Consider the following 14,754-nt stretch of genomic DNA (forward strand, 5'->3'; position numbering starts at 1 on the left):
CTTTGTGCTAAGTTTAAACGAAATTGGTTCAGCAGTGTCTGAGAAACTGTTGATGACGGACGGACGGACGGACGGACGGACGGACGGACGGACGCACAGACGGGACCCAATCTATAAGTCCCCGCCGGACTTCGTCCGAGGGGACTAAAACAGGAGGTTGCTTGATTATAAGGAGCCCCTTCCTTTATAATTACACCCATTTCATGTTGTTGACTCTTGGCCTTGTAATCAGACGAATACAGTAGTTCACATAAACAACAATATTAAAATTTCCATATGAACTTTAATTTTATTGTAGTCCTTCAGTGTTTTAATATATTCAATGAGAAATTACACACATGGCCTTATAGCCAACCACAATTAGTTAACATTTTTAGTACAGATATCAGCTGCAATACATTGAATAATAATCATAAATTTGTCCCCTATCATATGAGTCAAATAGTATCACTCTACAAAAGTTAGATAACGAACAGACTCTCTGTTGATGGTAGCTTTGAATTTCCAGACTAAAACTGTTTATTGATGTTTCACCTTTGCTTAATCGGGTTGATTTTTTCCCAAAGGTAAACTCTGGCTGATGACAAATACAAGACAAAAGTATAAGACACAAGTACAGTGATGCTTAACAGATTTTTATGAATTTTCATTCTTTAAGAATGTAAGTACCACCATCATTGTGTAACCAACTTCATGATCTGAATTTAGAATGAAACATTTGAAAAATACGCAATACTGCATTATCCACTTCCCAGAAACTTTATGGAGATTTAATCTCCATAAAGTTTCTGGGAAGTGGATAATGCAGCATAATAATGCTGCTCTGAATATTGTAGCCATTTGACAAAATCATATGCCTAATGTGGAATATTACATACAATCAGATTTATTTTCAAATATATAGTTAGTATATATATCTTACATGCAATATTATAAAACTCACAATATTTGATATATGGTTCAAACCTTGCTTATTTATGAAATGATAATGCAAAATAATAACAATAGTGTCTGTAATTGCTTGGTTCCTTTTTAACAAAAAAATGGAACGTGACATCAGTAGTCATTTCCTTTTTGCAGTAGCAAATAACATGCTGCATGTATTGTGTAAGTTATTTCCTATTAGCAGTAAATTATTATGCTTAATGTATTGTGTAAATCATGATGAAATAACTCAGTTGTAAAATACTGATATAAGAGCAATAAACCTGAGATTACCTTGAAATCAAAGGAGATGGTGTCGATGGATATCAGACTACTCCTGGCGTAGTTTTGAAGTGTTCCTGTCAGGAAAGCTTGTGGGAAGAAGAATCCAGAAATCCAGAATACACTTGGAATTCCATGGTCTATCCAGTGCTGGATGAAATCCATTCTTTCCACTAAATCAGTTACCCATGATGCCAAGGGTTTTAGTGATGGATATGCCTGGATAAAAGAGTTTGAGAACTTTGAGAAACTTTATTCTTAAAAAATAAAACTGATGTCAGGAAATAGCTAATTAGGCTGTTTAGCTTGCTTCAGTAATTTTGCCAAAATAGAATTCTTAAACTTTACAAGTTTTTAAAATTTCTTTTTCTAGAATAATGATAAATCTTTAACTGACCATCATATGGAGCTTAGTTTAATAATTTAGCTGTTGCTATTAGGTCCCTTTTTGCTACATCACAACTTTCGTCAAACCATTTCAGATCTATTTCTTTCATTTATAGATTTCTCTCTCTTTGGATTTACTTATTAAAAAAATTCCATTGCATTCTTTATCTAAGATGTCTGTAAAATGTTTTGTCACTGAATTAATTGCATCTTTGTCATTACCAGTGTCAGTATTTAAGAAAATGTCAAAATGTCTTTTGTCTGCTCATCTGAAGCTAACCTATCCATACATTTAAATGCAGAAAGTTTGTCCCATTTCCATTTTTGGGTCATTGGTAATGAATTCATTATATCTTTATCATGACTGGGATTAACATTTGTAAGTTTGAGGAGAGTTGAAATTTGACACTGATCTGAGAAACTATTGAAACTGCGTATTTTAAAATACTCAGGGTCATCCATGATGTATGTCACAGGAAGGTCATAATCCCATAAAACTGTTTCCACTAATACTAAGCAAACAACTGAAATCAAATTGCTATTTGTTCATTGTAAGACACTTGTGATGCAACTTCCAAATACAAAACAGTACAGATTACTCTACCAAGGATTTTATAATCAACAATAGAGGAAAGAATTGACTTGCTTACCTTACCAGCCCACATGTCTGGTACTTTGTTGATGTAAAGGCTACCTGACATTGTTTCCAATTGTTGTGACAACACAACAAGACCTTTGAGAGCTTTCAGTAAGTCTTGCAAGGAATGATGGATAACTTTCAACAGACGATTGTATCTGAAATATTGCAAGTAAGTATCATAAAGTGTAAGATTTTATGTGCATTGAAAATATCAACAAAACAATAAATCCAACTGCAACAGACCCTAATCAATAAATCACTTCATTTGATGCAGCACAGGACAGGATGAAACTAGTAGTCTGTAATACACATTCATTATAGTATTGCCTTCCTATGTGTAACATTTTATGCTTAATTCTTATACAACTCTGTTATAAAACATTCTAAGTAGAACTAATGTATTTTAATAAATAATAAATAAATTTCTGGATGTCACAATCACTTAAAACATGTATTCACCATATCATAAACATTATCATATATTATTCCTTGTAGTTATGCCACTTTTTGAAGGTTTGTCAATGTGCAGAATAATACACTTGTTAAATATTATATATTATTATACATCTACAATCGAGAACAATAGAATTTAGCGTTCGCTAAAAAAGCCGTACGGAACGCCCGTTCCGTAACACGTACGGTTTCAAGGCGCCCCATTCCCTGCGCCTGTATCTGCGCGTTCACTGTAGAACGGTTTCAAGGGACCCACTGGATGAGTGCCAGAACAAGTCTCGCGCGCGCTCTGTACATACGTGTGTAGTGCACAGGCTCCTGCAGAAGCGCGTCCGAGATAGCGTTCCACACTGGCGCGATAAAATCGGAAGAAAAATTGTTGACATTGCACAAAAACAGTCACTACTCTGACATTTTGATGCCCCAGTCACGAATGTAAGATGTATAATAATAAGGTTATCACGAAAATACCGCAAAGGATGCACTCGGACATTGGCACTGCGCATCGCCCTCCACTTTGCGTATGGCGATACGCTGCGCCAATGTCCTCGTGCATCCTTTGCGGTATTTTTCGTAATAACCTCATAATACGGAGGTTTTAGTAGTTGTTAAATATTATATAATACGGAGGTTTTAGTAGTTGCTAAATATAATATAATATGGAGGTTTTAGTAGTTGTTAAATATTATAATAGAGAGGTTTTAGCAGTTGTTAAATATTATATAATACGGAGGTTTTAGCAGTTGCTAAATATAATATAATATGGAGGTTTTAGCAGTTGTTAAATATTATAATACAGAGGTTTTAGCAGTTGTTAAATATTATATATTATGGAGGTTTTAGTAGTTGTTAAATAATTACCTGTTGAGTTTGCAAACAGATAAATTCAAGTTTTAAATTAAGACAACAAGGAAAACAAAGAACCAAAAGTCAGTTCCAGTATTAATGACATTTTCATCTTGTTCTTTTGTAATTTGTTTCCTGATCTCATTGCCTTCCACTTCGCATCAGGTGATACCCTACGCAAATGTCCAATTGCACTCTTTGCGGCATTTTCATAATAACCTCGTATGCTTATGACAAAACCAGATATGTACATTCCACTACTGTTTTAGGTACATTTAAACTGAAATATGTGCAGTTCCAACTCTTCGTACCCTGGTGTTGTATTTGTGAACTCTACCAGCCAAGATATGCATAGTTTAGATCTGTATATTGTATTAAGGTCAAGTAGGACATAATTGGACGCGCACACGTTTAAGAACATTTATGCACTGATTTAACTCAGGATTGCTGTAGATGGGTCATGGTGTAGCACATATTTTACATCACCTGTCATTGTTGAAATTGCACTTTTACCAAATTTCTTTGCCTAATCTCTTATAAATAAATGTGACCTATGGCCTTGTAATATTTTGACCCCTAGGAAGCTGAATTTTATTAAATGTGAGCATAAAAATTAATACTCCTCTTTTACATGGTGCAGGTTCACTTGAAGTAATGTGGTGACATTATTGTATTAATAGGGCAAACTGATCAGTATAATGTCAAGATTTGAAATGACATCATTCAAAGTGACAGGAAGAAAGTTCAAACAATCATGTAGTGATAAAATTTTGATATCATCATTTTGTGGTCGATACTAATGTCAAAATTTTTTGAAAAAATCATAAAAACTATACTTTCAATAGAAATGCATCTCAAGTCTTGGTATGTATTAAAAATGAGTCCTATACACCATGTACAAAGCCCCAGATGAGTCCTGTACACCATGCATTGAGCCTCAATGAGTCCTGTACACCATGCATTGAGCCTCAATGAGTCCTATACACCATGCATTGAGCCTCAATGAGTCCTGTACACCATGCATTGAGCCTCAATGAGTCCTGTACACCATGCATTGAGCCTCAATGAGTCCTGTACACCATGCATTGAGCCTCAATGAGTCCTGTACACCATGCATTGAGCCTCAATGAGTCCTGTACACCATGCATTGAGCCTCAATGAGTCCTGTACACCATGCATTGAGCCTCAATGAGTCCTGTACACCATGCATTGAGCCTCATTGAGTCCTGTACACCATGTACAAAGCCCCAGATGAGTCCTGTACACCATGCATTGAGCCTCAATGAGTCCTGTACACCATGCATTGAGCCTCAATGAGTCCTGTACACCATGCATTGAGCCTCAATGAGTCCTGTACACCATGCATTGAGTCTCAATGAGTCCTGTACACCATGCATTGAGCCTCAATGAGTCCTGTACACCATGCATTGAGCCTCAATGAGTCCTGTATACCATGCATTGAGCCTCAATGAGTCCTGTACACCATGCATTGAGCCTCAATGAGTCCTGTACACCATGCACAAAGCCCCAGATGAGTCCTATACACCATGCATTGAGCCTAAATGAGTCCTATACACCATGCATTGAGCCTAAATGAGTCCTATACACCATGCACAAAGCCCCAGATGAGTCCTTTACACCACATATTTGGAGCTCCAAGCAATACATAACCCTATTGGTGCTTAACAATATCTTGTACAACCCTTTTTGTATTATTCATCCTATATGTCTCTAAAACATGAAATGCCAGAGATTTTTGATAAAATTATACTTTCAAGGAACATTCTATCATATTGTATTGTGTAATACAGTAAAGAAATGACACAGACATATTAAGCTTTTTTTGAATAAATGAAAAAGGGGGATTAGCTTCATCATCATACTGTACGTTGCACACCCCTGCTGCCCCACTGACTCTCTGACCAAAGACATCCAATGGTCAGGGGACAGGCTGAAGCCCTAGGCAGCAATATCAACCCCATATCCTACTGTTTTATTACAAGTGTAACTGTATGGTTGAAGTGTCAGTCCCTAGGGCTGACTGGAGGAGTGTAAAGGTTGGATGTGTCTTGAATGTGGAATTTTGAAAGATACTATGCAAACAGAAGGGACAAAAGAAGGGGCTAATGTCTTATTCTTGCGTTAACCACGATTACATATCATGTAATCTACATATACACACCTGATTCAGAAATATATTTGCTGCAAAAATAATTTCAATACTGCCAAAGGTAAAGTTTGGATCATTCAAACTCTATAGGTTATAAAAATAGGCAATTTAGACTCAATCACACACACCTGATAACTTCCTGTATGAGTACAGTGTTCATGGATTCTTCATATCTGACAGGATGTTTGCGGATTACCATGGCGATATCGATCTCTGTTGGCACTCTCTCTAGGATACTCTTTGCAGTCTCTTCAATCACCTGTTTTAATAAATGTCATGGTCTTAGGTAATGAAGAACAATTATTTACAAAAACCGTCGTTGTGTTAAAAAATAATGACAGTAAAAAAAAATAGCGTCAATGACACTGTAGCTCCCATCCTGGACTATTTAGTGTTTGTTCTCTGGTCAGATATTTGAACATGTGTGAAAGGGATAAAGTGCATGAAGTGAAAATACTTAAATGAAATGTACTGGAGACAGTGAAATATGTTTAATGTAATTATTCAGAATATAAAATGGAAAAAATACAGAATTAGATATATCGAATACAGTGATACAACCATTAACTCAACAAGTCATTTACAATGACATAGTCCCCACTTGTAATAGAAGTTTTAGTCTTGATGGGGCAGGAAAATGTGGTCATTAAGAAGTATCACTGGAGTGTATATGTTGAGATCTATGGGCACATAGGTCTATGTCGTTGTTCCCAATTTGAAACACATGAGGCATGTCTAAGTTATGGTTCTAAATCGGTAAAAAAGATCAGACCTCTAGCAGTATTGGCCAGCCAAGAAATACATATGCGCATTATAAATGAGGTACAAGATGTGACATCTTAAGGTCTAATATCCTATCAAAATTGGAGGGTATAGAAGTTGTGGTTACTGAAATATGCATATATATGTATAATCAAGGTCAAAGGTCATCGAGGTCACATGACATTTTGAAAAAAAAAATTATATTGCTAATTAATCCCTATATGCCAAAAAATCAGATCTCTAGCTCTATTCGCTTGCCCAGAATTAGATGTGTACATAATTAATGAGGTAAAGCGTGTGTTGTCATAAGGTCTCCCATCCTACTAAATACAAAGGACATAGCACTTGTGGTTACTTATTTATTGACATAAACATATATTTTAGGTAAAAGGTCATCGAGGTCACATGACATTTGGTCAAAAAATTGTATTGCTAAGTTATCCCTATATACCAAAAATCAGACATCCAGCTCTATTGGCTCGCTCAGAATGAGATATGCGCATAATTATTGAGGTACAGTATGTGGCGTCATAAGGTGTCCCATCATACCAAACATGAAGGGTGTAGCACTTGTGGTTACCGAGTTACGGAAAAATATGTATATTTGAGGTCAAAGGTCACCGAGGTCACGTGACATTTTGTCAAAAAAATTGTTTTGCTAAGTTATCCCTATATACCAAAAATCAGACCTCTAGCTCTATTGGCTCGCTCAAAATTAGATATGCGCATAATTAATGAGGTACAATATGTGGCGTCATAAGCTGTCCCATTATACCATACATGAAGGCTGTAGCACTTGTGGTTACTGAGTTATGGACAAATATGTATATTTGAGGTCAAAGGTCACCAAGGTCACGTGACATTTTGTCAAAAAATTGTATTGCTAAGTTATCCCTATATACCAAAAATCAGACCTCTAGCTCTATTGGCTCGCTCAAAATTAGATATGCACATAATTAATGAGGTACAATATGTGGCGTCATAAGGTGTCCCATCATACCATACATGAAGACTGTAGCACTTGTGGTTACTGAGTTATGGACAAATATGTATATTTGAGGTCAAAGGTCACCGAGGTCACGTGACATTTTGTCAAAAAAATTGTATTGCTAAGTTATCCCTATATACCAAAAATCAGACCTCTAGCTCTATTGGCTCGCTCAAAATTAGATATGCGCATAATTAATGAGGTATAATATGTGGCGTCATAAGGTGTCCCATCATACCATACATGAAGGCTGTAGCACTTGTGGTTACTGAGTTATGGACAAATATGTATATTTGAGGTCAAAGGTCACCGAGGTCACGTGACATTTTGTCAAAAAAATTGTATTGCTAAGTTATCCCTATATACCAAAAATCAGACCTCTAGCTCTATTGGCTCGCTCAAAATTAGATATGTGCATAATTAATGAGGTACAATATGTGGCGTCATAAGCTGTCCCATCATACCATATATGAAGGGTGGTAGCACTTGTGGTTACTGAGTTATGGACAAATATGTATATTTGAGATCAAAGGTCATCAAGGTCACATGACATTTTGTCAAAATATCCGAGATATCTGCGTGAACGGATGGACTCACGGATGGACGAACAGACGGACATGACCCAATCTATAAGCTCACTGGACTTCATCCGTGGGGACTAAAAATTGTGTCACTGCATCCTTTTTGCAATATGAATACGATGAGAAACTAATTTTTATTTTTCGTGGCCTTATACATGGGAGTCTATGGAGATCTGCCTTATACATGGGAGTCTATGGACGTGTAAACTAAAAATATGCAAATTTCACCACGATTTGCCCAAATTTGGCAAGGTCACTCCTATGCACTTCCATACCAAGTTTCAAATCAATCGGACTTGTGGTTTCAGAGCAGGAGATTTTTTGACCAAAAATGGGAGAAAATTACAAAAAAATTCATGAAAAATAGCAAGTCCAAGATACTGACCCAAGATGTGCACAATCATTTCATGTCAGCCCAATGTACTTACATGCTAATTTTTCATGTAATCTGCTCAGTGGTTATTGAGTTTTTTCAATTTTGACTGTTTTTACATTTTTTCACTTAATTTGCATATTTTTGGCAATGACAACTTCATTTGAACAAAATCTCATCTACAGCCCATCATCCATGTACACACCAAATATCAAGATGAAATGTACAGCGGTTTTGGAGTTTTTGATGTTGACGGACAGACATACAGACATACAGACATACAGACACACAGACATACAGACATACAGACATACATACATACAGACATTTCCCTAGCCTATAAGAATAGCTTCCATTGCCATATATACATATGGCTATGGGAGCTAAAAAACTACTTGAATCTCATCTGGTCAACCTTTGGATAAAATCAGTCAATCGTCATAAAAAGTCTTGATTTTACTTCAGAAATAAAAACAAGCGACCAAGCAGCTGATATAGCTGTGCTGTGTTTTATAGAGAATAACTATTTTTGACACATGTTGATGAAGGTGGTGGAAATCTTTGATAGCTTAATGCAGTGGCAAGAAAAAAACGGCAAAAATAGCTGCAAAAATACTTTGAATATATCACATCGGATCATCCCTAAGAACATGTCAACCAAAGCTATCTGATGAGTAGTTTTTTGAGGATAAAATTTTCTGTCCAAAAATGGCAACAATTGGCCCCAAAAATAAAAATTGCAGCAAGCGCATGCGTATCCCGTATCCTTGGCGGGGTTGACCTTTTGATGACCCGCATAGCAACACACGCTACCCCGCCAACAGATAGCTGCGTTTCCACAGCTAATGTCGAAAGTACTGTCGCAAGATTTTTTTTCTCTGAGTGGACCTTTGCTTGCTGTCCTCTGGAACTTTATTATCTGCTGTGCTTCACTTCGATGAAACATCACTGGGGCGGCCATTTTTGTATCGTCATGTGATTTTAACGCATGCGCTTTAGTGTAAAAGCGTGAGCAAAATGACTTTGTCCAGCGCACACAGTGAGCATTTTGCCTCGCGATGCAAAAATATCAAACAGGTTGGATATTTTGCTTAACGCCTCGCGAGGACAAAAACTCACGAAAAATCGACCGCACACGAGGGTAAACTAGCTGAGCAAACAGCCTCGAATGAAACTTTGCTCAGCTAATTTCTCTCATGTGCGGCGGGCATAAGAGAAACGGTCAAGCCAATTAGTGCTCTGTAAGTGGACCACAAAACACCAATCACTGTGGCAGGTACATATGTCTCAGACCTTACTTCTGAAACAGGACAAATAAGATTAAAATACTTCTGAAACAGGACGAATAAAATGCCTCAATAACTGGAACTGGTTTTGAAATGATGATTATCCTGTATGGGACATGAAATTGAGCAATTCATTGACAATACTTTTTGACAAAGGCAGAATAAGTTTGAAGAAGATTCTGACCTCTTCACTTGAAGCTCCACCACTGCCGCTGCCTGTTTTAGGTTGTAATTGAACCAATCCATTCAACAAACCAAAGGTCTCATTCTGTGCAAATGTGATGTTGGCATTGTCATGCAGACCAAAGATTTCAGGAGTATCGTTGATTGGCAAGCTTCTAATGTATGCCATATAACCCTGTCAAAGCAAATCAAATTCATAGTAGCAATGGTTAAATGATTAATATCATCTTCATTTTTTTAAGGTATTGTTAACAAGATTTCAAAATATAGCGTAAATGACACTGTGCTCACATTTGGTTACACGTGGCAAACCGAGGGAGTGTATACACAATACTTAATAGCTTTTATGGACCTTAGCTTGTGATATTCATAGTCAAGTGCATTTGAAAAATGTTTGATGCACTGTCCATTGTAGTATGGAAAGGTTGGCAACTGTTGCAACTGTTGATCACACACACTTAGGCAATACCATGCAACCTAGAATATCATAATTAGTGATACAATCTGCCATACGAAAGTAAAGGTGTCCTCTTATATAGAGTATTACATAGAATTAATGCAGACAATATTTGGTCTCTCTAAGGTCTATATGCTTACACAATAGGGGACTATTTTAAAGGTAACATGTAAGAATGGGCATTCTGGTAACAATGCTGCCACTCCTACATGATAATGGTATATCCCAAACTGTCACCCAGCTAAACAAAAATTGCAGTATCTAGGCACATGGGGAAATTTCAAAGCACAAACCTATCAAGGAGCCTGTGGCGTCACATAGTTACATCTGTTTTAAAGCCCAGGTCCAACCAAATTTAAAAGCATCAGACCAGGAATTTGTATAGAAGCCATTACTTGACTGACACAGACAAACAATCGGGGTGGTGGGGACATTGATGAGGTAGCATTGTTTTTTGTTACCTGATCCATTGTATATTATTTTTTTCCCACTTTTCTTTTTGTCAAGCCTTGTTTAGCTGCTTTTTAATTGATATTTGGCTTGCTGGGAATCTGTTTTTCCCCTGAGAATCTTCCAGACCCCCCAAGGATATCAAAGGGTCCACCCCTTGTATTGACCATGTTATACATAACGAGATACAAGGACCAGATGGCAGGAAGTGTTTGAACAATTTACAACCTGGGATCACCATTGTTCTAGTATGCAAGAGGATTATGGAGGTGTGATAGCCTTTTGTTTTCCATTGAAATTGTAATCTATGTGGTAAATTTTCTGAAGAGACTATCTGGTGCAATCACAGGCCTTAGGTACGTTCAGTTTTTACGGCCGGGGGGGGGGGGGGGGGGGGGGGGGGGCGGCGCAAAATCCAGGGGGGGTCATCAAAATTTGGAACCCGCAAAGGGGGGGTCATCGCTTTTTCACTGGTAAGAAAGGGGGGGGTCACCACATTTTCATAAACATAATACCAACAATAAAGTTCACTTTATGCCATTGCCATGATCGACCCTCTTTACCGGCGGGCCGCCTTCGGCGGCCCACTACAATAATACATTATGTATTACCATGACCCTCTTAACAGGCAGACGCCTTTGGCGGCCCACTCCAATTAGGTTTACTTCATGCAATGGCCATGATCACCCTCTTTACCGGTGGTAGCGGTGGCCTACTAGAATAAAGTTGACTTATGTAATGGCCCATGACCCTCTTAACGGAGGGTGCCTTTGGCGAACCACTCCAATAAGGTTACTTTATACAATGTCCATGGACATGAGTTGTATTGAAATGAAGTTAAAAATTGCCTTACAGTCGTCCTAATATAACAGACGTTTCAATGGATGTGGCTGAGAAGTTTGTGCACTGGCATCTCTGCTACACGAATAAAGTGCGCGGCGTACCGGAGTTCAAATCCAAACCATGCGGGTAAATTTGACGTATGGGTTTTAGTTATTTTTAAGCGGGGGGGGGGGGGGGGGTCATCAATTTTTTTTCGTTCTGACAAAGGGGGGGTCATCTTTTTTTCACGAAAAATGCAGGGGGGGTCTATATTTTTTGAACACCGGCGACAAGATTTTGCCGGCCCCCCCCCAGCCGTAAAAAACTGAACGCTCCTTAAACATTGAAAAAATTATGGAGTATATTTGTTGGAGACCAAACCTGCTAAAATCACCTTCAGCTTTGCTTGCTAATGATTTTTTTACTGCATTTCAATACACTTTACTTCTTATCAAATACTTACTAGATCACCACATTATGTATTCTAAGTTGCTGTAGGTATAAAATCGCCAAAAATCAGAAAATCTCTTCTCAGTATTTATTAATTTTGTTCATATCAACACAATCTGAATAAGTTTTGGGTACTACCACGTAAATTGAACCTTCATGCTAAATTTCAAATCAGCATTGGAAGTGGTTGTTGTAAAGATATTTTTACCAACAACAACAAAGAAAAAATAAAAAAACATATTGCAATTGTTCATCTCATTCTGACATGGTAATATATGTATGAGAACATTTGTAGGGATTTACAAACCAAATTTCAAATCAGTACAGCAGACTATTTCTGTAATTTTTTTCCGCCAACAATTAGGAAAAAACTTAACCAAACAAAAAATTTAAGATATTTCTCTAAAAACTTAAAATAAGTGACCTAGCTGCTGATTGAGCTATTTTGTGTTATGTGGAGAATAACATTTTGTGACACATGTTGATGAAGGAGGAAATTTTTGATTGCCTACTTCAGGTCGGTCTGACAAAAATGGCAAAAATACTGCAAAAATACATACAGTAATTAAATATTTTCATAATTTGAAAATATTTAATTAAAATCATCTGTAGGAACATGTCTACTAAATATCAAAACTATCAGACAAGTAGTTTTGGAGAAACAAATTTTTTGACCAAAAATGGCAAAAATTACCCCAATGAACAAAATTGCCAATTTCAACCTAATTTAAATATATCATATTGAGAAAAACACTGAAAACCTGTTTACTAAATATCAAAGCAATGAGAGAAGTAACTTTCTTGAAAAAAAAATTGACCAAAAATATAAGAAAATTGCCCCAAAATACAAATTGCGTATTCAACGTAATTTCAATATATCATATGAAGATAAACTCTAGAACCTGTCTACCAAATATAAAGCAATCAGACATGTAATATTGAAAAAAAATTTGACCAAAAATGAGAAAAATTGCCCCAAAAATACAAAATTGTAGGTTTCATCAGAATTTGAATCATCACATTTTGATTAACCTTATGAACCTGTGTACAAAATATCAAAGCTATCAGATGATAGTTTTGGGAAAAAAAAAATTGACAAAAAATTGGGAAAATTGCCCCAAAATACAAATATGAAAATTTAATTCAATTTGTACAAACTTGACTGAGGTCATCCTGTATACCAACTTTCAAAATCAACAAGCAGTTTCAGAGGAAAAGATTTTTTACTAAAAACTGAAAAATTTACCCTAAAAATAGAAACATGCAAATTTCATCCCTATTTTTACACACCTAATTTAAAATACCTAAAGAAACCTGCATGCCAAGTTTCAACCTAATCTGACCAACGGTTACAGAGTTTTAGCAATTTGCAGGAATTTTCCTTTTTTCTCCTCCTTTGCATATTTTTGACACTAACATGTTCTTTTAAACAAATTCACATCTCTACCCCTAGGTGCACCTGTACACCAAATGCTAAGACGATAAGTGCTTCTTAGGAGTTTTTGATCTGGAGGGACTAACTAACATACATATATATACATACATGCATGATAATACATACATACTCACAGACATGCAAATGGTTGCAAATGAACTGATTCACCTTATAAGAAAACCTCTCTTTGGTATATATACACATACCAAATGCCAGCTAAATATGTCCATAATACATTTATTCTATTGTTGTCTGTTGTGATGAATTCTCAATCAAAAATACTGAGATCATCCACATCTCTCATAACATCACACATGTCTGCATGGTTTTGCATAACTTACATTATGATCCATGGAAGTTGGTATTTGTTTATAAATTCCAGATGCAGAATAGGAGTGTTCCTCTTCCAAAACCACAGGGTTGTAGAAATCATTGAGAATATTCATAATACAACGTCTATCCCAGTCATCAGTGACACGACCACCATAGTTGATATGACCAGCTGTGTACTTCAGCACCTACAGCAATAATATGGTACAAGATGTGAAATATTACAGTTGAGAAATAAAATAATTTGACGAACATGTACATCTTTACGATGTTAAAAAAGTCATCCAAGATGATATCAAATCAGTAGATGTATCACTGCAATGAAGATGTTCCTTGAGTGAGGGGTTACAGAGACTTCCCAAAATGCTATGTTTCCTCCTGTCTGAGTATGCTATCATTGAAATACTTAACCCTTTGCGCCCTGCTTATTTGCATAACAATGCACAGTGGAGACCAGAACTCCCCACTCCACGATTAAAATATTATGTAAACATTCACATTCATTTTAATTTGTTTCTACATTTTGTACTAGGGATTTTAGGTCACGTGACATTTGTGTTGAACGTACGCATTCGATGCAGGTCTAGTCTGAACTTTCATGTTAATTTTTAAATACACCAAATAATCAGAGAAAATGAAACTGTAGTGTTGAAGATTATTATTTTAACTTCATTTTGGGAAATTTTCACTTCTGTACTATGATAAATGGCAAAGCAGCACGACTACAAACTCACGTGTACCGGCGATTTTGGCGTCCATTATGAGCGTCATGCCGTGATCTCAAATGTCCCGTGAAGGAGATCTAATATATGCCTTTTTGATAGACTCTCTGCATGACTTATTCCGATTGTATCACTATGTTTTAGGGGTTTATTTTAACAACGGCACATCTACACCATATATGGCATCACTACACAAAACTCAGCTTAATATGT

The 14,754-nt window shown here is 36.6% G+C and overlaps 1 protein-coding gene across 5 annotated transcripts in view; it reads right to left on the bottom strand.

The window, feature by feature from the left end:
* Positions 1-14,754, bottom strand: part of LOC139151247 (dynein axonemal heavy chain 1-like) — a 206,762-nt gene that overhangs the window by 10,546 nt on the left and 181,462 nt on the right. For all 5 annotated transcript variants that reach the window (XM_070723939.1, XM_070723931.1, XM_070723923.1 and 2 more), the window contains 5 exons: positions 13,831-14,007; positions 9,877-10,050; positions 5,831-5,961; positions 2,244-2,388; positions 1,219-1,425 (listed from right to left, as the gene is read on the bottom strand). In XM_070723939.1, coding sequence (XP_070580040.1) covers positions 1,219-1,425; positions 2,244-2,388; positions 5,831-5,961; positions 9,877-10,050; positions 13,831-14,007 — 834 coding nt within the window. The remainder of the gene's footprint in view (positions 1-1,218; positions 1,426-2,243; positions 2,389-5,830; positions 5,962-9,876; positions 10,051-13,830; positions 14,008-14,754) is intronic.

Source organism: Ptychodera flava, chromosome 2 (assembly GCF_041260155.1).
Source record: "Ptychodera flava strain L36383 chromosome 2, AS_Pfla_20210202, whole genome shotgun sequence".
In the NCBI taxonomy this organism is placed as follows: domain Eukaryota; kingdom Metazoa; phylum Hemichordata; class Enteropneusta; family Ptychoderidae; genus Ptychodera; species Ptychodera flava.